At 34.6% G+C, this 24,582-nt stretch overlaps 1 protein-coding gene across 4 annotated transcripts in view; it reads right to left on the reverse strand.

The window, feature by feature from the left end:
* The window catches only part of Prestin (solute carrier family 26 member prestin), a 193,699-nt gene that overhangs the window by 22,549 nt on the left and 146,568 nt on the right, over positions 1-24,582 (reverse strand). For all 4 annotated transcript variants that reach the window (XM_089645149.1, XM_089645152.1, XM_089645151.1 and 1 more), the window contains exons 3-9: positions 13,309-13,400; positions 12,256-12,417; positions 3,626-3,853; positions 2,001-2,071; positions 1,695-1,859; positions 1,099-1,203; positions 280-413 (exon numbers count right to left, since the gene is read on the reverse strand). In XM_089645149.1, coding sequence (XP_089501275.1) covers positions 280-413; positions 1,099-1,203; positions 1,695-1,859; positions 2,001-2,071; positions 3,626-3,853; positions 12,256-12,417; positions 13,309-13,400 — 957 coding nt within the window. The remainder of the gene's footprint in view (positions 1-279; positions 414-1,098; positions 1,204-1,694; positions 1,860-2,000; positions 2,072-3,625; positions 3,854-12,255; positions 12,418-13,308; positions 13,401-24,582) is intronic.

The raw sequence follows: 24,582 nt of genomic DNA on the forward strand, positions 1-24,582 counted from the left end.
GAATTCTGCTTGGAGTTCGTTTTGCTTTGATCAACCCTGAACAGGACACAAGAGCGTGCTGAACGCGCAGGTACATTGAATGGAATCTTGTTTAGAAACTCTGGGAGACATGATCTTACTGTGAAAAATTTAATATTGATAAATTGATTTAGGTACAATCATTTATTAAACTGAAGAAGTCGATAACTGATGGAAAATAATACAATATATATAGATAATGTGTCAGTAAGTTAATGAAAATCAATCTTGTACCAGTGAATGTAAAAACGTTGTTCTTACCCGGTAGGAATTTCGCCGACCAGTTTGACTCCGTACAGTCCGTGCAGGTCCCCAAACTTGTTGATGAGAGTTCCTGTTATGACGGCTATCAGCTCAATGGGGATGGGAATCTTACTTCTTTTGCTGACCCACGGCTAGAAACATTTTACAATTAATTAAGAAGAAGAGAAAGCAATCACTTTGGGTTTGACATCACGTAAGTGTTACGAACCTTCAAACTTTTATGCTAATATTTCGTAATAATTCTCAGTCTCATTTGCGTGAATGGCTTTTAAAACAGATTAAGTTGTTGTAGATACAGAGTGGTAGACAGTAGATAATCTCAGTATCGCCCCGGTGAAAGACAGCCATTCAGAATCGAAACAGCTTTAAATGACTAGATTAAAATCGCCAGGTACTTTTCAACCATCCTCTTCCACAATTCCTTCCCCTCCCCATTCCCTTCAGCCTCAAAACATACTTAAGTACCCCAATAATTGGGTATGGCATAATCCCACTGCCTCCAACCCTGACAGTTGAAAGAAGTTGGGATAGTATTACTGCCAATAATATTGTCAGTAATTCTGGACTTTCTAAAGTGATGTGAAGTTGTCAAAGATGGGCTTTAAAAAACTAAAAAAGACATAAGGTACTAAAAATGAGTAGGAAAGGCCAACACGAAAGGTTGTATAACGGTTCAGGCTACATAATGTAAAAAGAACTAAAAGAATCCTCGTTCTATACCAAATAACCTAGCCCAAAATCTAGACTGTTCACAATTAGGTACGTATACAACGAAAATTAAGATTTATAAGAATTTGTATTGTTAATTCAACTCACCTTAAGCAGTTCATTGTTCAAAGACATGATAACTATCCCAACAAAAGATGTGATGAAAGCTGCCCAGTTTAGTCCCGGGAGATTTCTTGCCACCTCAATCACAGTCTGAAAAACAAAAAAAGCTTTATTAGGTTCAAAAGATAATAATTGCTTTGGGTACATGATGTGTACTGCTGGGTTTGTACATGAAAAATATTATAGTATATATCAACCGAAAATAAAAGACCATTGACCAATGAAGTCATAAATGAAATGCGGTGCGGAAGGCGAGTGGCAAGCCACCAATGAACGCTAGTGAACTACTAATAAATGACGCCCTTTCTGTGAATGGCACCATTTTTTGCTTCCGGTTTAGTGGGTATACTTTACATTACTGGGTTTGTGTTTGATATATGCTGGGAATGACCTGCGAATGTGCTGGATATGTACTGGGTGCGCACTGGGATTCATCTGGATTTGTACTGGGTATGTAATGGGTATGTTCTGGGTATGCACTGAGAATGACCTGGGTTTGTACCATGTGTGTACTGGGTATATACTGGGTGTGTAATGGAAATTACTTGATTAATTACTAATTGATGTTCATCAGGACTCACCAGTGGCACCTTGAAGTTCCCCTTGTACCGGAAGACAGAGATGCCGAACAGGTCCTTGAGCTGCGATACTAGCACGTGTACTGTGGCTCCCGTGATGAACCCGGAGACCAGAGCCTCGGACAGCAGAGTCGCCACCACACCCAGACGGAATATCCACATGATCGTCTGTAAATTAATTTAGTGTTTTAGATACTGACGTAAACAATTAAAATGCACATAAATATTTAAAAATAGTGTAAATAACAATTAACGATCTGAAGATTACCATAAAGAGTAAATATACCTATATTGAAGTTTTATGTTTACCTGATATATGCCAACTAGGAAACACACAGCAGTTGCGACTTCTATGGGAGTTATGTGAGGTCCTATAAAATCTGTAAAACAAAACATCAGATCAGGATATAAAACTTTATCAGGGCAATATTATGTTCAGTTTGTCCAGTAATTGTAATCAAGTGGAACTACATTTTTTCATTACTGTGGCTATTACGAGTTACACCGATTATAGAACAAATTATAGAAGATTCAAATGTGAGGTTATGTTTGACTCCCAAACAGACACAAGAAATGCAATGTATGCGTGTTTTGTCATCGGACCTTATTTCCAATACAAAATTGTGTTTCAAGTTTCAGTGACAATGAAACATTATGCAATTCATATGGGATGGGGATGTACAATCTCAGATAAGTGTAAGAGAGAAAAATGGCATGACTTGATTGCTAAAATTGCGCGTTTTTATTATTTTGATTTAGTAATTTATGATTTCTTTGATATACATATGTTCATTACACAAATACAAAAAGGACTTTTCCACGGAATTGTGACAAAAAAAAAGTTTTTTTACATATATTTTTAAATGTCTTTTAACGTAAAATTTTTTTATTGAATAACAATTAAACCTTCCTTCCCAGAGACCGGAGTCAACCGCGCTACCAACGTTGCCAGATGCCAATCAGGTAGGACCGATATTTATTTCATATATTAACTGCTGTAATTTCATCAGATTTCAGAGATTAATGATAAAAAAACAAAAGTAGATAGAATGCATTGTCATCGACAACTAGTCTATCTGCCGAGTTTCAGCTCGATAGGATTATCGGGAAGTGGGTTAATTTCCGCTTCCAAGATTTTTCAAGACTTTTCCATTTAAATGATTGACAAACAAACCCGCCCCGGGAACCATTTATTGGATAATTGTTGAGAAGTAAGAGCTTCATAGATGCATGCACAGAGGGCAGGGCATAGAGCTTGCGTGGAAGTCTGCAAGATGGAGCCAGTGGCCAGTAGTCGCCAGGGCCAGTGCGAAGGCTCCCAGAGAAACTTACTGTTTCAGATTCTAATTAGCCAGCTTCTAGTTAGGTCGACTATCGAGTCACCATTATAATACGCATAGTATTAATAAATCCCTGATTAATCTAATAGACCCAATTATTTATAAACTCCTTCCAAGACGAGTTGGAGACCTGTTTTTACGAACATAACAATAATCAACACTTTTGCCACGGGCCATAAGTTACACAAAGTGGTTCATTACGTTTGGTGACTTAGTGGGAATGCCTGGGTGTGAAGTTTGTCCAGGTCTTGGCTATGGATGCATCTGCCTGTTGATGTACGCTGTTCTGATGGGGAAAGCCCGGTCGAGGGAGATCCTTTGACCTCTCTATTCGGATTCTCTCGACCCATCGCCTTGCACCGCAGTGGGAGGGATAGATTCATACGTCATGGTTTATCAGTTCCGGACGCACTGACCCCCAGATTCCTATCAACCCCTCATTCCTTTTTCCTTCCAAGACTATCCTCTCATTCCTTTTCTTAAAAAGTTAAAAAGACACTCCACCCAGATGACATAGGCCCCGAGGGAAACTTGGGCCTCCTGCGTGGAGTTAATGTAAAACAAAACAAATAATTAAAATAGATTCATATATACCTAAAGAATCAGATATGGTGGCATTATGGTGTTCGTGTAAAGGTGTCCCACTCGAATCCACTGTGGCAAAAGTCTCAACGGCCTTCCCAGTCATGAGGCACGCCACGGCAAATGTGCCCATGGAAACGTGGCGTGATGTTCCCAAGAAGAAGTATGCCAGTACGGGGAAGAAGGCCATGTACAGACCCACCACAGGGGGCACTCCAGACAACATGGCGTACGCCATTCCTGAAAACAAAAATGAATTATTAAGATTAGAAAATAATATATAGTTAGTTGGAATGTACCTGACTACTTAGATCACTAAAGATAGATATTTCAGTAGTTTTAAGCAATGCCAAACAACATTTGGATTCCAAATAGGGGTCTGTCACTAATGCCATATTGAGGATATCTTCATATACACCATGTTGCCATTTGAAAGAATTGCAAATTGCCCATGCATGATCATTTCAATTATTTGCGAAATAATCCAATATAAAATGAATGCATTTTGCTGGGTTTTCTCTTCAAAGGAATTTATAAATTTGAATTATACACCATACAGAAGGCTCCGTTGTAAGTGTTCAAAGAGAAGTAGAAGATTAATAAAGATGTTTTGAAAGGGAGATTTATAAATACGAATGATAGAGGAAGTGCGCTAATATTAAAAACGATTATAATTAACAGGCGTAACTCACATATTTTTGTGCAAATAACTTGGTTTAAGTGATATTAGATATATTATAATATATATTATGTATTATCAAAAGCATTGAATAGATAATACATCTACAAAATTTAGTGCCTTCCTTGAAGATTTGCATGGAAACAAAGGTCGCTGCTGACTTTACTTTTTAACTTTTTGGTTCCAGCCCATTTAGCATGCGCTCTGCCTTTTTTGCACTCGCCTGGTATTGTATATTACCATCCCATTTGAATTTCACAGTGTTTCATTATCATTGAAACTGTTTTATATTGGAAATTTAATGCCCGATTGGTCAGACTTTTAGATTATGACACATGCTCACATCACATTTCTTATGTTCTTCTTTATTCTATCGTCAAAATACCTTTAACCCTTAGAAGCCAGGTAATATTTACAAATATCTCAAAGCTAAATATAATATATTGAAAATTATATATGAAATAAATAACAGGCATCTACTGAAGAATTTTCATGGACAGTATTGAAATGAGTTCAAAACTTGTAAATCCTAGCTCTATACACTGCACATTGCAGTGCACCTTAAGGAAGTCATGATTTCACTGAACTGCACCTGAAGGGAGTCAAGATATCACTGAACTGCTATTGTAGTTGGTCGGATCCTTAGGGTTAATTCAAACATATTTCTAAACAATATCTTTCCAATATAATTCATTCTGGAATAAACTCTTATTATTATATGTAAATTCATACAAGAATGTTTATAAAAAGATGGAACAACAATTATTCCAAAGTATTTCTGGAGGAATTTTTATTTATGGACTAATATGAATTCAACAATTATAATAAACACATTCCCCGCACACAAACATAATTTTTAATGACAAATTAATCAAATATACTTTTTAAATCAGTTTTATTCAAACTCTTGGTTGATGACCCTAGATTTTCTTTGTTCAAATATTATATACCCATATGTATTCAAAGCAGTTGGCCCAACAACCACATATTTGTTTAACAATCACATGAGATACGTATGTATCTCGTGACTCGCAAAAGAGCAGACATTATCAAACTAAATTTATCTAGTATTCAAGTTTAATGACCATTTGAGATGACAATAAAAACCTTAGTTTTAATTATTGTTGACAGAGATTTAATAATCCTTCATTATTGGCATAATACTCTGATAAGAATATTTGTATCATATATGTGTCAATTGCCAGATCAGATATTTATTTATTTATGCATGAAAGCGAAAGATGTATTGATAGCAGGCTTGCAAATAATATAAATAATATTGGACTGATAGCTTGCAAAAGAACTGGACTGGTGATAACGAATGCTTAGCAATACGGAGGCCAATCAGTCATGTAAAGTATTGTGTCAATAGTGATTGATAATAGAGCAATATCTGTCATTCGTATAACCCATGGCCCAAATTAAAATGTTGATGACTTCAGATTAATATTGGTAACCTTAACACTAACTGGATCCGAACTGCTAGCCGAACGTCCTACCTATCGACCACCTCTAACCACAAGGTATCCCTAATCTTTTCTCTCTTCGATTTCTGTTCTTCCCATTCTTTAAATAGCACAAAGTTTTTTCCACAACAGAAGAAGAGGAAACTTTTGACTTAGTGCAAAAACGGGCAATACATTCGATAGACCCCCTATCTTAACCTGCTAGAGGGGCGTGCGGCATTCTCAGTATTTTGCAGTTTGCAAGGGGAAGCAATTGACAAGATGTATAGGGAGCTTAATCTAATCCTAGTTCATTGTTTTACAAAAATTATTATTATCTGGTATCTAAAAAAATCCCAAAAATTATATTTTTGTTACATTTTTATTCTCTCTCTCTCTGGTTTCAATCCTGGGATTGGTTTGCAGCAATTTCATCTAATCTCCTCTTCCATTCTTCCCTGTCTTGTGCGGCTCTTTTGACTTCTGCATATGATGAGCAGCGCACGTCCACCAGCAGGTCCTCCAGGTACTCTCGGCGTGGGCGTCCCCTAGAGTTGGTCCCCTCGGTCATACCCTCCATTATGACATGCAAGAGGCCTTCTTGTCGTATAACATGGCCGATCCATCTTGCACGCCTTTCGGACAAGGTCCTGGGGCTCTATTCCTGAATCGAGGGCACTCGTAATCGCCGTCGAAAGTACGTAAGTTGGTCGTCGTTGCTATTCCCGAAATTGGTCGAAGGTACATACTTTGACGCCAAACGTCAAAAGTCATTCCACACAACATCTACTGGGTGCAACCAGTAGAAACAGGGCAGCGAGTGGTAGGTTGTTGGCGTTTCTATGGAATTGGCTGTCAAAATCTAGTCTAGCTGTCAATTTTTGTTTTACCGCGCGGATTCCGCAAATGTAAAAGTGGGTGAAAATTTCCCACTTACTAAGTCTTTATCGGAGCTTACAAGCTTAATTAAGAGTTGCTTTTGGCAATTTGTAATATGACCCGCAGCCATTTCTGTTTTGAATAACGAATAACTGTTGTCTGTTTGACAGTCACACCATAGAAATCCCAAAAACATCAGGAACATAGACAATATTCACAGGGGTGCCAATATAATCATCTCTTCGACCAACTTCGACCGTTCGACGCTCAAGAATACGTAAAATTGAAACATTCGAAAAAGTTAGTCGCGACGACTAGTAGTTTTTCACTCGAAGACAGCGCATACGAAAACGATTGATCGTTTAACTCCAGAATAGCAGGCCTGAGCAGGTGCCTTCCTCCTTCGATTCTTTGGAGGACCTCCTCATTTGTAATATGGTCTCTCCAGGAAATTCCTAACAGTCTTCTATAGGACCACATCTCAAAAGCCTCTAGTCTATAAGTCTCTTTTATAAGTGAAGAAGACATACTACGTTACTTTCATGAACTGCCTGAATGTGTCAAGCACGTTTGCAAAAATCATTCTGTTCGGGTGCCAAACCTGCATTGTCACAGCGAATTCTGTTGAAGATGAGGATGAAGAATGAACGGAGAAAAACTATAAATGTATACTTATACTTTTCAAATAAAGTACTTATTTAATTTTTACTCAATTTAAATTTGTTTTCAATAATGCTGTTAGAGTATCCAATGTATTTCTATTCTTCATTGTTTTTTTTCATTACAGAAATTGCATTTTACATTTCATGGTTTTATGACAGTAAATTGTATTTTATGATTATCAAAATAAATGTGAATTATACAAAACATTTTATCCGTATTAATCATTAGTTTTCCACATATGACAACATTTTGATGAAAATATCGGATATATATACCCGGTCGTGTGATTCGCCAAGGCGCGCTGGCCGGTAGGTTAACAGATGGATTCTTTGGAAAACAAAGACATCAGGTGGAAATGCTGTGTTTGTTATTTTCTGTATTTCAATGAAAGGTTCTTCTGTGAACCAGTGTCATTGATCCCTTTGGAGGACAGCAGCTAATATAAAAAAATATATACATTTGACATGTATACCAGTGGCGTAGCTATAGCATTCACATAGGGGGGATTCGATCCTGAGGGGGAAAGGGAGAAGGGGAGGAGGGTTAGAAAATTTATTTGTAGACCTCCTAAATCCCCCCTAATATATGTCCTAATCTTAGTTTATGAATCTTTGACGATAGAAGAAAGTTGATCACAAGTTTGAGAGGAATTTGTTTACTGAACTTTCAGATAGTTGGATGTTATCAAGGTCAATCAGTTCATTGAACAACCAACCATAATATTTTTTCAATATTGACATTGACTGGAACAATCTGTTTACAGTACACATTCCAAAGACGTTACTGATTGTCACCAATCCCTTGTAAATGCTACATAATTTGTCTACTGGCAGTGCTTTCAAACTGTCTCCTTTCTATTCTAGAATTTGTTATACAGCTATATTTTGTAGTTCAGTTATATGTTTGTTATACAGTATGTAAATACAGCTCAAGAGTCTTAACTACCCAGAGCCAGTGATACTTCGGCATCCCTAATTGGAACATGTTTTGAAGCTGAAGGTACAGGGTTTTCCAATAAGAGGTGTTATTTTGAATAGCCCGCTATTTCGGTAGATGTTACTTTTCAAGCTGTCATTTTTTGACATTTGACAAGTAGAAACTATGTCATTAATCAACAACGCATTGAAATGATTAAAATTCACTTGAGTGAATCAAATGCAAATCATCTTGAGTGATGAGGCCCATTTCCACCTCGGTAGCTTCGTCAACAAGCAAAATTGTCGCATCTGGGGCTCGGAAAACCCAAGTTATTGTTGAAAAGCCTCTTTATCCTAAACGTGTGACTGTTTGGTGCGGATCATGCGGCTTATGGTCCGGCGGAGTCATTGGACCTTACTTTTTCGAAAATGAGGCTGGAGCAACAGTTACGGTGAATGGATTGCGCTATCGAGAGATGATTAATGATTTTCTATGGCCGGAATTTGATGGTATTGATTTGGACAACGTTTACTTTCAACAAGACGGTACTACGTGCCACACAAGCAACGAAACCATTGATCTTTTACGATTGAATATCAAAATAACACCTCTTATTGGAAAACCCTGTTTAGGGAGGGCAATGAGATGAGGAGAGGAAGTCAGGAAGTACCTGGTTATTCAGATCTGTCCACCAAACACGGCACACCATGATTGGTGGTATAACTTGTCGTGTTATAAGTGTCGATAACTTGTCATCGTTTCCGAGCATGACTGTAGATCGCAACGAACAAACAACAGTCAGCTACGATTAAGTATTCTTAATTTACTCAACTTGAACTGTTAAAGTTGAACTGAAAGCTTTGATTATATAAATGTCTAGATTGAGCGTTCGAGCGACGAAACGCCAAAAAAAATATCAGCCAACTGTTGGCTGATAAGCTCGTTCAGTCCGCTCAGTTGCGAAACTATCGCTGTGCGGTAAACACGTGTTGTGTGACATTTGAAAATGACGATTTGCGCTATAACAGTGTGCAGAAATTACAAAGGACGATTGAAAATAACTAAAAATGTTACCTATCATAGGTAAGTTACCTTTTCAAAGCCATATAATAACCATTTAGTTAAAGAAACAATTCAGTTTTAATAGTGTAATTTAGTCTTACCATCGTCTTGACAACGCCATATTTTGACGCATTGTTTACAGGGTTGCCTGTTCTTCAAATTAAAATACCCACATAAGGTAAAAATTGCAAGGCGCAAATGACGCCGTTCTATTTATAAAGAACATTAACCTTAAATTCAGTAAATTTAAATGATTCATCTCTTTAAGAAATATAAGAATCTAGTAAATAAAAAAAATTCCCATGAGTGCGTTGTTAATTTTAAAATAGGTTTTAATAATTACCCAAAGTACACTATATATAATAATATTATAAATGTGAAAGTTTGTCTTTGTGTTTAAGTGTTTGTAAATTCTTCGCGTTGACACTATATTTAAAAAAGTTATTATATATATTATATATAGAAATTTGTTTATCTATTAAAATTACAAAAAAATGTGACAGGTTTGTTTGGTGAAGTATCAAGTAAACTTTTAATTTTATTCATGCATATTTTACAGAATACCTAATGATCCTATATTAAGAAGTAAGTGGATAGAAATAATAAGAAAAATCCGCGGAGAGGATGTCTGGCAACCAGCTAAAACATCTGTTATTTGCTCTGATCAGAGCCATTTGGCAGCGTCTAGGAATGTATCTTTCTTATTTTCCGTATTTCTTGTTTATTTGTTAAAAATAATCAAATAAAAATAAATCTCTTTTAACAATGATTTTCTTTTCATTTATATCATTATATTTATGTAGAAAACTATCTTACTTAAATGAATTCAAAATTAAACGAATTATAGGTCCCGCAAAATCGAAACATATTTTTTCCCAACTTTTTTGGAAAATCCTAGGGAGCTGGTATCACTCAATACGCCTACAGTGACGTTAAGCGCTTACGTCAACGATATAAGTTGCGTATACTTGTGTGCGTGACACGCACACAAGTATTTCAAATCTGGCCTGTTCTTTCTGTCGGAATAACAGTGTGACACTCTATCTAGACATTTATATAATCAAAGACTGAAAGTTATCGACACCATCGATAAATACATTATCTACCCAGGACTACTGAGAGTAACTACCACTCTGGAACGTGTTGCGAACATACTTCAAGTGCATTATTTTACTTTAATTACAGTGCCTACATGTGAAAAAACTAGTACTTTATTTGCCCACGCTAGTCTGCGAACCAGCGACTTCTAACAATATTATAATTACTATCTTCATTTATTCATCTTCTTTTCCATATCAATTTACTTGGCGTAAGTAGAGTGACCCTGACAACGATTATCGTAACGAGTGTTGGTTGACTTGTCACTCTACTGGAACAAAAGAATTGCTGGTAGTATAGTAACATTATGCTTGTCAAAATTTTGAGAGATATATTATTATGACAATTAAAAATAAGAAACTCTACTATCGTATGACAGCGGGTAAACTGACATCAAACAAGTGATAACGAATTTTAAGCAATGTTACAAGAAAAATTAAACATTTTATAATAGAAATTGTAATTGTTGGTATTAATATTCTCATAATAATATTTTCATTAATCGAACTTCATAAGTTTCAGTATTATCGAGAAGATCCTTGCATGATATAATGCACAACTAGTTTTTAAGTCAATTGTGTGCCACTAAGTGACGGAATTTAATTTTATTAATTTATTTTTATTTTTATTATTCACGCTGTCCGGAAATGCTGGTGAATCTACATCATATTTTTTTATCGATCTGAGCATTTTGATTTTTTCTTTAAGTTTGTTGATTTTTGCAACTAAAAGGTTAAAACTTTTGGAGCCGGTCTAAAGTCTGCACTTTGACGCATTTATTTTAAAAGACAGCTGATATTATCACCCTTGCGACTGATTTTAAAAAAATTGACCCACGAAGTTACAAGATTATTACAATACTACAGGGTTTTCCAATAAGAGGTGTTATTTTGATATTCAATCGTAAAAGACCAATGGTTTCGTTGCTTGTGTGGCACGTGTCGCCGTCTTGTTGAAAGTAAACGTTTTCCGGATCAATACCATCCAATTCCGGCCATAAAAAATCATTGATCATCTCTCCATAGCGATCCATTTACCGTAACTGTTGCTCCAGCCTCATTTTCGAAAAAGTAAGGTCCAATGACTCCGCCGGACCATAAACCGCACCAAACAGTCACACGTTGAGGATAGAGAGGCTTTTCAACAATAACTCTTGGGTTTTCCGAGCCCGAGTGTGACAATTTTGCTTGTTGACGAAGCTACCGAGGTGGTAATGGGCCCCATCACTCAAGATGATTTGCATTTGATTCACTCAAGTGAATTTTAATAATTTCAATGCATTGTCGAAGCGTGTATCGTTCCATTTTTATTAATGGCGTAGTTTCTACTTGTCAAATGTCAAAAAATGACAGCTTCAAAAGTAACATCTACCGAAATAGCGGGCTATTCAAAATAACACCTCTTATTGGAAAACCTTGTATATTAGAAATCAAGTAATGTAATAAGATAATTAAATTGCGAAATAAATACTTCATATCCATTTATTATGTAACTTGTTGCTCGACTTTTCTCTGCTTTCAATAAATACAATATCCATGGTTATTCTGTTATGGCATGTACTTCAAACGTGGACATGTTCTAAGGCACAGATTTTCAAACAGAATGATTTTAATGATTTTGAAGATCTCATAACAGAATAACCCATCACGATAAGTGTACTTATGAGTGCTCACTAAAGTTCTCAGTGACAGTAGAGAACCGTTTTTCAGTTCCTCACCTTCCCCTCCCCACTCACAACATACTGTAATTGGGGATGCTAGAATCTCATTGGCTGCAATTAAGGTAGGTCAGGTTAAGTTATCCCCTTCCTCGTTTCTATCCCCTCTCATCGGCCTTGTAACATATGCGAATTGGGAATGCCGTAGTCCTACTGGGATTCACATAAATAAAGTGCTAACCTTGTGGTATGTGCATGATGGCAACTGTAGCGCCTGAGATGCAGTCCCCGAGAAGGTCTCGCTTGATGGAGTACTCGGGGAGCCAGTTGACGATGGGAAGGAAGTTCTTCACGCAGGCGCCCAGCCCGCATACTCGCACCGCCACGCCCCATTGCTGCGGTACTGGAAACAAATTGCAACATATTCATTATAGTATGTTTCAAGTTTGGAAACAATTTGAAACATATTCATTATACTTAGTATGTTTCAAGTTTGGAAACAATTGGAAACATATTCATTATAGTATGTTTCAAGTTTGGAAACAAATTACAACATATTCATTATAGTATGTTTCAAGTTTGGAAACAAATTGAAACATATTCATTATAGTATGTTTCAAGTTTGGAAACTAATTGCAACATATTCATTATAGCATGTTTCAAGTTTGGAAAGAAATTGAAACATGGTAAAAACATGTTTTATGTATTGAAAATTGTAAACAAATAGTAACATATCAATATGTAGTAGCTATTATACTTTGTCATGTGTTATGTTCTGAATGTGTGGAATCAATTTGCAAAACATTGATAATATGTTTCAGGTGTTGAAAGTCTGGAAAAAATTTCAACATAATATAAATAATAATACTTATTAGTAATGTATGTTTTAAGTTCCAAAAAAATGAATAATAAAATACTAATTTCGAAATTGTTTTGACTATAAGTGTCGAAATTGGAACTGATTTTTTAAAGAATTCAGTCAAGCGAAAAAGTACCTACCTATAAAATAATATTTGGACAGAAAATTATTATATTTATCATTTTCAAAATTGGAGCTGATGTGTCAAGAATTCAGACCATCCCGTGATTGTTCGGGTCTGTGCTAATAAATAATAATGTTCCAAATTGTAATAAATTAATAGCATATACGTTTCTAGTTTGGAAAATTATTGCAATAAATTAACGAAACATTTGAAGTTTTGTAACAAATTATATACACGTGTCTTATATTTTTGGGGCTTAGTGTCAAAATGACCTTAAGGGCCAGCCGCTCCTGAATGGAATTTTGACTCACAATTTTTTGGCACTCTCTTTTGGTAGTCAGCCTTCTTGTCCAAATCTTCCTGCACGTACACGGGGCGGACTACGTTGAAGGTATCGGAGTTCCTGCAGATAAAGAAACACGAAAATATTAGTTAAGAGGAAGCTACATAGGCATTAAAATCGCTTAACAAACGGAGTCTAAAAACGTTCGATTTCAAGCGAAAATTGGTTTTTATTTATTTTGTAAATAATTTTATAAGAAAGCAAAAAAGTTAATCAAGTGAAACTGTCACAAATAATCTTAGCTATGATAATGTATTTTTTAAGTTGTTTCCTTTATGCGTTCATACATTTCTAGTGAAAAAATATTTTTTTTAGTAGTTTGCATTTATATTTTTTATGTAATTTTTTATTTATTTGTATTCTTCTCAAGCTAAGCGATAGGAAAACCTTCAATTTATCTAAAGCATATTTTTTGGTATCATAATGTACACCAATTCGTTATAAAGATTAATCAAAATAGTGATTTGGCATTAAGCTTCGCCTTAAAGGCTAGTAAAATAATAATTATCTATTCCTGCACATAAATGAATCACTTTTTAGTTATTTTTTAAAGCAATGAGTACTGTTATTGAAATATAACGTTAAGATTACAATAAGATCATAAATGATATTGTTAATTTTGAATTTGAAATATGAGATCGACAATTATGACAAATATGATTTAAGATTTTCACGGCCAAAAGAATTTTTGCTATTTGTTTTTGGGGTGTTATGCCGTGTTGCGCTAACTCCTTCTTTAGCCAACGTTTCGGACAGCATTGCAGTGTCCATCATCAGGGCAGATGTGTTATTTAAAATAATCTTAAAATATCTAAATAACACATCTGCCCTGATGATGGACACTGCAATGCTGTCCGAAACGTTGGCTAAAGAAGGAGTTAGCGCAACACGGCATAACACCCCAAAAACAAATAACAAAAAAGACAATTATGACGTTTAATAAATAGGTGCCAGTAATTGAGACGCTGTCCCGGTAATACAAGAGATGATGGGTTCGATTCCTAATTGTGACCGTTATCTTTTTATTTTCTGTGTCTTGTTCTGTTTCATGTTTCATTTAGATTTATTAGTATTATTTTCTTCTTAAATGATACATATCTATGGGATCGGATAGAGTGGGAAACCGGTTTTGGGGTAGGGTGAGGAGAGGAGAAGGATGAGGGCATGTTGCCGCGCAGGTGAAATGAAAATAAATAGTAAAAATAAAATAAAGTGCACTTAATTTAACCATCATGAATTTGTGTTATTCGTACCTAAAATGTGATACAATGAACTTCTGTAATGATTGTAACTAGAAGTGAATATGTCGGCATATTTGTTGTTGTACCAGTCACAGTCCCTATTCATAAATTAATTTTGATTGGAGTTGGTGTTGCATTTGAAGGGTTTTTAGTTTGATATATCGAAGCTGTGCGTGGAAATTTATTTTGTTTACCAACTCCGGCCAGTCAACTTTCAAATTAATAATTTTATTAAGGAGCATCTGATCAGCGGTAAGCCTCTTGTTCAGTAGTTTCGTGATTTGAAAATGTTTCTCGATTTCGTCGTAAGAGTTGTATACGTTGAATGTTTTAAAATTGAGGAATTTGAGACAATATAGCGCGAATTCCAAGCCTGTGAACAGAATTCGAGGTGTGGACGAATATGTGAATTATAGAGAGTCAGATAACTCTAAGTGTTGTTGAAAAATTTGCATATTCTCAGTACAAAACCTAGACTTTTGGTTGTTTTTGTGACAATATGATCAACGTGTTTCTCAAAGGTATGTTTAAAGTCCAAAAGAACCCCATGATCACGTATATAATCTATATTTTTTTATAGCGATGCAGAAGACATCCGTCAGTCGGTCAAGATCTGTAGACGCAAACAGCAGTCAGGGGAGCTTATAAGAAGGTATATCTTCATATCGTCAGCAAATACTAAAATTTGAGCGTTGTGAAAAAACGCCGTAATATTATTTATATAGATAGAAAAGAGTAAGGGACCCAAAATGGACCCCCGAGGCACACCGGAAGAGATGATTTTCCAGACGAAAAAATCCACCCACCGTGGCAGCCGGAGACCTGTTCGTTACGTATGAAGATATCAGACGAAGGACATAATACATTGATTAGCAAGTTTTCTAAGCAGGATGTTGTGGTTGATCTTGTCAAAGGCCTTGCTATAATCGGTATAGACTGCATCAACTTAAACACGTTTATCCCGGTGCAGGCAGACTAGAAATTGAAATCAAATAATGCAAAGAATCCAGACTGAAATTCGCTAAGCGAATTCTTTACGTCAGGGAATAACTAAACTTGGTCATAGACTATGTTCTCGAACACCTTTGAGAATATGCAAAGCTTGGATTTAATCTGATAGTTATTATTGTGTACTTACGCCTATGTTGTTAGAGTTACCATTGAGTTTTATCTTATGTAAGTAATGTAAACTTACGCAAAAGGGCCCGACCATTGCTAATATTGATACTGTAACATACTTTATGCACTGATAGGCAAGTACTTATGTTTTAAAACACTTATTTTATTATATTACCTACTAATCTTTCTGAAACCTCTGAGCACCTTTGTTATTCATCTAATCTACGTAAATTGACTTAAAATTCCGTAGTAAGCGTTCAAAAAGAAAAAGAAAATTGTTTGAAAGGAGATATGTAAATGCGAATGTTATGTTACCAACGGCGAAAATTGTGAAAATATTTTATAAAACGACTCGTTTAATATAAAGTTAAATTTTAAGATACACTGTTAATTTTTTCATGCTACCCATAGCTGGGCTTAACGCACATATTTTTAAAATGTAATGTAAACAGTGTATTCCTCTTGTTATAAAAGACAAGTGTGCAAAATTTTTCAAACCTCGGAATAAAACTGTAGATTTGTATAAAATCAAATCCACCCGCCCGCCACAGGGAACAAACAGGCACTCTCCTTTATATGGTTCCATGCTAACTAACATGCTAATTTAAAAAGATGAAATTTTTTTTTAAACCTAATCTAACCTAACCTACTTAACCCAGTTAATAAAGTTTTTGTTTCATCACTTTCCATGACTTTATATAACTTTTTAAAGATGTGATGAATTATCATTTTGATGATTTCTCCGGTCACCCCTTTGTATAAATATACTAGGTGTACCCGGCGTTGCTAGGGGTTATCCTTAGAAGATAGACATATTCCATCGTGGACTTTTCTATAGGACTTTTTAAAATACACAATTCCGTAGTACATTATTTTGATGTATCTCCTAAGGTTTAGCCAGCGTTAGCAATGTAGTGCCCGAAAAAATATTTTTACGACTTGATTATAAAACATCTTTCCTCTACATTCTATAAATATAATATGCATGTATCACATGTGTAAACCTTCCGAAAGAAATTCTCTAAATGATAGTGAAAACCCTATCAAAATCCAATGCGTAGTTTAGAAGAACCAAGCGCACAAACGGACAGACACGGATAGCGACTTTTTTATACTATTTAGAGATATATAGGGTTTTCCAATAAGAGGTGTTATTTTGAATAGCCCGCTATTTCAGTAGATGTTACTTTTGAAGCTGTCATTTTTTTACATTTGACAAGTAGAAACTACGCCATTAATAAAAATGGAACGATACACGTTTCAATAACGCATTTAAATTATTAAAATTCACTTGAGTGAATCAAATGCAAATAATCTTGAGTGATGAGGCCCATTTCCACCTAGGTGGCTTCGTCAACAAGCAAAATTGTCGCATCTGGGGCTCGGAAAAACCAAGAGTTATTGTTGAAAAGCCTCCTTATTCTCAACATGTGACTGTTTGGTGCGGTTTATGGTCCGGCGGAGTCATTGGACCTTACTTTTTCGAAAATGAGGCTTGAGCAACAGTTACGGTGAATGGATTGCGCTATCGAGAGATGATTAATGATTTTTTATGGCCGGAATTGGATGGTATTGATCTGAACAACGTTTAATTTCAACAAGATGGCGCTACGTACCACACAAGCAACGAAACCATTGATCTTAATATCAAAATAACACCTCTTATTTGAAAACCCTGTAGATATACATTTAAGATATATACGAGTATATGTAGTAGATTACAGCAGTGTGTAAATAGATTTCAACTACCTAATAGGTAATTGTGGTGTTATTTCGAGTCAATATGTTCAGTAGTTGACCAATATTAGCACTAAAGATAATCTCTTTTAAGTATCGCGGCCCCCTACTAACTACTAAGCCTATAAGTTTAACGTGTTTGTATAATTTTACAACGTGGTTCATTCAAGTTTCCTGTATTTATATCAGGCGCCAAGAGATTTCCTTTGATTCACAACGAAAACACAACAGTGGAATTTTACTGAGCACAGATATATAATACAATGAAAATTCTATACGGAAAAATTGTGTAAATTTCAGGAAGATAAAACTCACAATTAGATTTGATTGAGAAGAACAGGTTAACAGGTTAACCATGGCTACTTTCTATAAATATAATATGCATGTATAATATAAATAAACCTTCCTTAAGAAAATCTCCTAATGATAGTGAAAACCCTATCAAAATCCCTTGCGTAGTTTAGAAGAACTAAGCGCACAGACAGACAGACGCGGATAGCGACTTTATTTTATACTATATAGAGATATTTCGTATTACCTAAGCGTACAAAAATAAGAAAAAGATTTATTTTTATTTATTTTTACACTAACTCCACACAGGAGGGCCTGCGGAAAATAATTTCCCTCAGAGCCTAGGTCATCTCTGGGGATGCTGTGTGGAGGTTCTTTTTGAGGAGAGCAAGGAGTGAACATGCGTCCTGAAGAGACCCGTTTTGCAGGAGGGAGGAAACACAGAGGCTGAAGGTAGTGGAAATGGGAAGGAGGTAGGGAGGAAGGTGGGGAGTACTAAAAAAAATGTTATGATGTATTTGCGCACAGTAATTTAAGGGTTTATGTACAAAGCTGGACATTAAACATTATGTACAAAACTGGACATTAAACATTATGTATAAAACTGGACATTAAACATTATGTACAAAACTGGACATTAAACATTATGTATAAAACTGGACATTAAACATTATGTATAAAACTGGACATTAAACATTGTGTACTAAACTGGACATTAAACATTAAGTACAAAACTGGACATTAAACATTATGTGCAAAACCGGACTTTAAACATTATGTACAAAACTGGACACTATACATTATGTACAAAACTGGACATTAAACATTATACTGACCGCTTCAAGTTTGACAAACCTATAGACTGATCGGCTATTTTTTGTTCCTATGCGGGTAGGTTATTCCAGCGATGTTAGCGATTTATCTATTGTAAAGCTACAACTAAAAATTTCAAACAAAATATAATCTTTCATATTTTGACGAATGGTGTAACGTTCATGGAAATATAAAGGAAGTATGGGAGAAAGGGAAGAGGAAGATGTACCCGGCTATTCGTTGTATTTAGAACTGATTTCATAATACCTACTTTTATTTTCAAAAAATGATGATATTTTTGTAAAACGCAAACACACCATTGATAAATGATACGAAAGTAACCTACTTTCACCGTTATCTCTTAGGTACCTACTTAGTAAATATATAGAGAAGTCTGATTGAAAACGAGCCGCAACTTCTTAAATTAAATGACATCACGTCCTTAAATACACATTGAAGAAGCCACAAAAAAAATGATTGGGAATAATTACCCGACAGAAGATTTTGCAGAGTTTTGTCAACAATTCAATTGTCATCGTCCATTAGACATTTTTTATCTGTCAGACACGTTCATTTCTACGCGAATCAATTAAAAAATTAAGTTTATTAATAAATTGCACTTAAGTAGTGTTATTAATGTTAATGATGATAAAGACATTAAAATTTTAATGCGTAAAGATCTTAGATAGTGCCGTCGCGACTCCCTAATTAACTCCCCTTTATTGGATTTAACCGGTTAGTGGCCGAGTTGACACATGCGTCTGGTGTGTTTAATTCTCCTCCTAGCGAAGTCCTCATCTTCAGCTTATAATGGTAGAAGGAGTTTTTCAACTATCGTCAGGTTATTGAATAACCCGGGGATGATAGCTTTTCTAAAAAAGATCGAAATCAACAAAATATTATTATTTACTTTAAACTACTTTTATTGTTTAGATGCAACCGACATTTCTTGTAAGCAATGCCCACCTAATCATGGTTCACTTAAAGTTTTACGAAAGATGTCGGTAGTAACTATTATTAACGAAATCAATTGTTTGAAGGAAATATTTTTACAAAGGCGGTTCTTCGAATTACACATTTTACAAAGTTTCAACTCTTACGATTATCAGAATAATACGTAATACAACTTGTGGTTTAAACACGTAAATATCCGCCCAGATTTGTCACATGCCTCTACGCTAATCACCAATTTTGCACCGAAAAAATGTGAACCAAATTCGAAGAATCAGTAGTTTTGAAGAATTGAGTTTCGAAGAATACGTTAGATACCCATTTTTACAGGTGCATAAAAGGGGAACTAAGGACGCCATGTTATTTTTAATTTAGCTGTAAAAATAATTAACAGCCCTCCACATTGGCGACAAAATAATTAACAGCTCTCCACATTGGCGACAAAATAATTAACAGCCCTCCACATTGGCGACAAAATAATTAACAGCCCTCCACATTGGTGACAAAATAATTAACAGCCCTCCACATTGTTGACAAAATAATTAACAACCCTCCACATTGGTGATAAAATAATTAACAGCCCTCCACATTGGCGATAAAATAATTAACAGCCTAAAATTAACTAAATGTTAAATGCTAAAAGTTTTGCAGGTCAATATCACTTTTTTATACTCAATATGTTTAGGGGATATTTTTGTATCAGGCAATTAAAACATTTAATCGTAGAAAAAAATATGCACTAAATTGAAAAATTATTGCATTGAAATATGATTCTTCGAATGTTAGGCCATTGTAACTGTCTCCTGCGAATTTAATAAAATGATAAACTAATGTTTATAAGACAAGGTTTTTATGCATAGCATAACGGATAAAAAATTATTATAAGCAATAATTAATCGCCTAATATATTTATACAAATTGAAAACCGAGTAAAAATAAATACCGCCGATGAGAATTGAACCCGCCACCTTCTGATTGCCGGTCAGGTTCTTTGAACCACTGAGCTACGTCAACTTATTCCTAACCCGCCAGATAATTCAATATGTACTAGTTTTCAATCAACAATTATTGCTTATTATATTTTTTTACCTGTAAACAACCAACTGTATTTGTGTAAGAAAGGCTTTGTTAGTGCTGCATTTCCTACTAGATGGCGTCGAGACATATTATATCTGTATTTGTTAGTGAAATATTTTGACTTGTAAAATATTATTATTTAAAAAAAATGTTTATAAGTCAAGTTTTTTTATAAACGACTACAAGCTATGAGGTATTTTAATCCTTCGATAGAATCAAAATAAGTAACCGTAAGCAAAAACTGCAGTAAATTTACTTCCACTTAGCGGAAAAAAACGTTGATTGCAGATGTTGTTTTATTCGTACTACCCGTTTGACAAAAAAACCAATAAGATTGGAAATATATTTACGGTTGACAAACTATCAATTTGCCTGAATAAATTGAAAAAATCTTCCAAGAAAAAATAAATGCCGCCGACGGGAATTGAACCCTCAGCCTTCTGACTGCCGGTCAGGTGCTCTACCAATACGCTACGTCATAATAATTATTGTTTATAATTAATATGTTATCCTTAAATAAAATAATATATAACATATTTAAATCAATTTAAAATCGCCACTAAACAACGGATCCAAGATACAAAAATTTAAGAAAAACTACAGGCCGCCTCAGAACAGGAAACCCTAGTGAGGAGGACTGTGAAAAAAATACAAAAAATATACTTATATTATACTTTAAACCTACATAATGTACAAATTTTGCTATTGATATTAATAAAAAAAAAAAAAAAAAAAAAAAAGTCTAGCGAATTATTTCCTATAAAAGTTATTGTACTATGGACGATGTGAATATATGTGAAATGTTTGTAGGTACAAACTAATAAATAAATGGTTTTAAAGGAACTTATTTTCAAACCAAACCAAACCATAGACATCGTATGAATTAATTTTGTTCAAAAATTCTACCTCCATACAGGTTCGCATAGTGACTGTTGAGGCAGGTTATATTGAAGATAAATATACCTAATATTATTGTGTCTTTAGTACTGTGCCATTATACACATTTTCTATTACTGTTCTTTCTATCCTGTATGGTTTTTAATGATAAATAAATAAACGTAGGGACATTTAGATTAAATACAAAATTAGAATAGCGAAAGCTGCAACGCGTTAAAATACTACTTGTGTGAATAAGGCTTTAGAGTTTAAATATTATAATATTACAGTTTTCGAACTAATCGATGACCTTTCAGCAATATTCAAGTTCACCCGGAAATAGTCATTATTCAAGATATTTTATCTACGAGTATAATGAATTATTTCCGTTAATTCTGATATAATTAGCAACTTCCACATTAATAGTAAGTATTTCACACATAGGTATATTTAAGGTCAAAAAGGTCAGTGCTGACTTTAGACAGCGTGGTAGATATACTACCAGTATCGCCCCAGTGAAAGGCCAACATTGTGAACACAAAGAATCGAAGCGTGTTTGGTTACCAGATTTTAATAATCAATCACTTCCCGACAGACTTCTTTTTGCGTGTTTATCACACAAGAGTCTCAACTACCCTGAGCCAGTAATTTCCAGAATGGTAGCCATGCTGAAAGACCACCATTACGATCCGAGCATTACGTTTTTTTTTTTTTTTTTTTTTACTTTTCCATTTTTGCGGCATCTTAAGGGTTCAAAAAAACTTTTTGAACCAGGTCTACGCTTCGACGCATTTTAAAACACATTAAACATCTGATATTATCCCCCTAGTGAAAGATTTTTGACATAATTCACCAAAAAAATTGGAACTATTTTTCGAAAAAAAAAAGCTCAAATCAAAAAAAAAGTTGTACCACAAAATCAATTTGAAATATGATTTAGACTGTACTACGAGTTTCCGCACGCCGTGTATTAACTTTTTAGTAGTTTTAACCACTCAAGTAAGCCACCGCATACTTAATTTATATACAGGGTGTCCGGAAACTCGTAGTACAAGCGGGAAACTGGTGAATCTACATCACATTTGGAGTCGATTTTGTAGTATATTTTTTTTTTATTTGAGCTTTCGTTATCGAGTAAATCGAGTTTGAAGTTGATTTTTTTTTTTTTTTTTTTTTTTAATCAAATTCTTATAAATTATTACTGAAGATCAAAGTACCCAACTATTTGAAAGTAAAACAAATGAAGAAACTCGGATTTGAAGCATTATTTTGAAATCACCCTTCATTTAACCCGGTGTAATCATAAAATATTTCTGCTCTGCGGGTTAAAACATCTGTTATTCAACCCTAAACACCAGAAAAAACTTTAACCCTAAAATAGCCGAAAAATATTTTTTTTTGGTTTTTTTTTTTTTTTGAAAATGCTCAAATCAAAAAACTTTATGTTTTTTTGGGTTCCCCATGTGGTGTAGATTCTCCAGTTTCCCGCTTGTACTACGAGTTTCCGGACACCGTGTATAACAATTTTACAAGTTAAGTTAAGAAAACAAGTTTCTCGTTAATTCTTTAATTTTCTAAGTTCGAAAAAAAATGTTTCTGAAAATAATATCTACACATTTGTTATGCCGAAAAATTAATTATATGAAATTCCCTCGATAGAAAAATATCGCAAAGTTCCGAAAATTATTAAAAATACGTTTTTGTATCTTTAAAAGCGATTTTTGCTCTATTTCAAACGAGTATTAAATATTTTCATAATTTTCGCTTAGTTATTATCGTTTTTTAATATTAGGGAGCTCCCTCTAACATTATTATTTACATATATTCCTTTTAAACCATCTTACTACGGGGCCTCAATCCGCGCCTGGATCGAGAGTCTACCGATTCGGTATTTTTATCTCATACAGTTTAGTATCGCCCTGAACGCGGTCGTTAGTTGACATTGCACAGTGGCGAAGGTCGCTACGAACGCGGCCAAGAAATAACACGGCAGGTAACTGAGAACCGAGTTGTGTAAAAAACTACCGCACAGTGGCCCCGACTTTGAGAAAATTCAATGAAACCGCTTTCGGTCAAATATCTGATTAAAAACTATCGTTACAGCTTTGATAATTGGTGTATTAGCAAATTGATGTGATTATGTGAACTTGAAATCGAAAAAGTGAGACATAGACAAGCTAACTATATGTTGGTACAATAAAGAAAGGGATATATTTAAAAAAAATCCGACTTTATGTCCGGGTTAAATCTTCCCCATATGAAAAACTAAACCCTTCCACACACTTTTCCACAAATTATCATCTAGTCAATTAAGATTATGCAAGTACATTATATAAGCAAAATAAATACAAAACAATACAAGAACAACACGTCAACTCACCAGAGATCAAATGGGAAAATACTTCACCGACTCCAGATATTCTCATATCAGAGGGTTCGGCTCGGTAGAACTCCTAACAGGGCCTATAAATCCCACTGATCCCTCAACATAAATATTTAAAAAATCTTTCGTAAGATATAATAAGATTATTGTGAAAGTAAATAAAATTGCAAATTGTAATTGTATTACGGACATAAAAAAACATCTTCACAGCAATTATAGGATCTACTTAAATATAACAAAAAGAGTGTCACGGTGTGAGTTTGTTTTAACAAATCTGCAGTTTTATTGATTATTTAGAGATTGATGAAATTTTGCACACTTAATTTTCTAACCAGGATGACGGTCCATTGTCTACTTGAGATGTATAAAAACCACTTCGACCCCTTTTTTTCACCCATTAAAACAGAATTGTAATACTTATAAATAAGTGGAAAATTACTACATTTGATCGAAAAACTATGTTTTAAGCCCAGGCTAAGCTGGGGAGTTCAGCTATGGGGAATAAAATAATCACATCACAATATAAGAAGACATATTTATTGCAAATACACTAAAAAATTCATCGTTGGTCATCGATATACCAACTCAAGATATTATAAATTAAAAAAATAAAATAAATTATAAATTCGGCCGAATAATTCTGCCCACCAATGAGTAATTTCATAACTTAACACCCCATCTGATTCCGTCGCATCGCACCAAAAGCATAATATCTTGGTAGCAAATTTACTCCTAGTATGCAAGTAGCAAAACG

This window comes from Hesperophylax consimilis, chromosome 22, assembly GCF_061612785.1.
Source record: "Hesperophylax consimilis isolate HC1 chromosome 22, BYU_Hcon_1.0, whole genome shotgun sequence".
Lineage (NCBI taxonomy): Eukaryota > Metazoa > Arthropoda > Insecta > Trichoptera > Limnephilidae > Hesperophylax > Hesperophylax consimilis.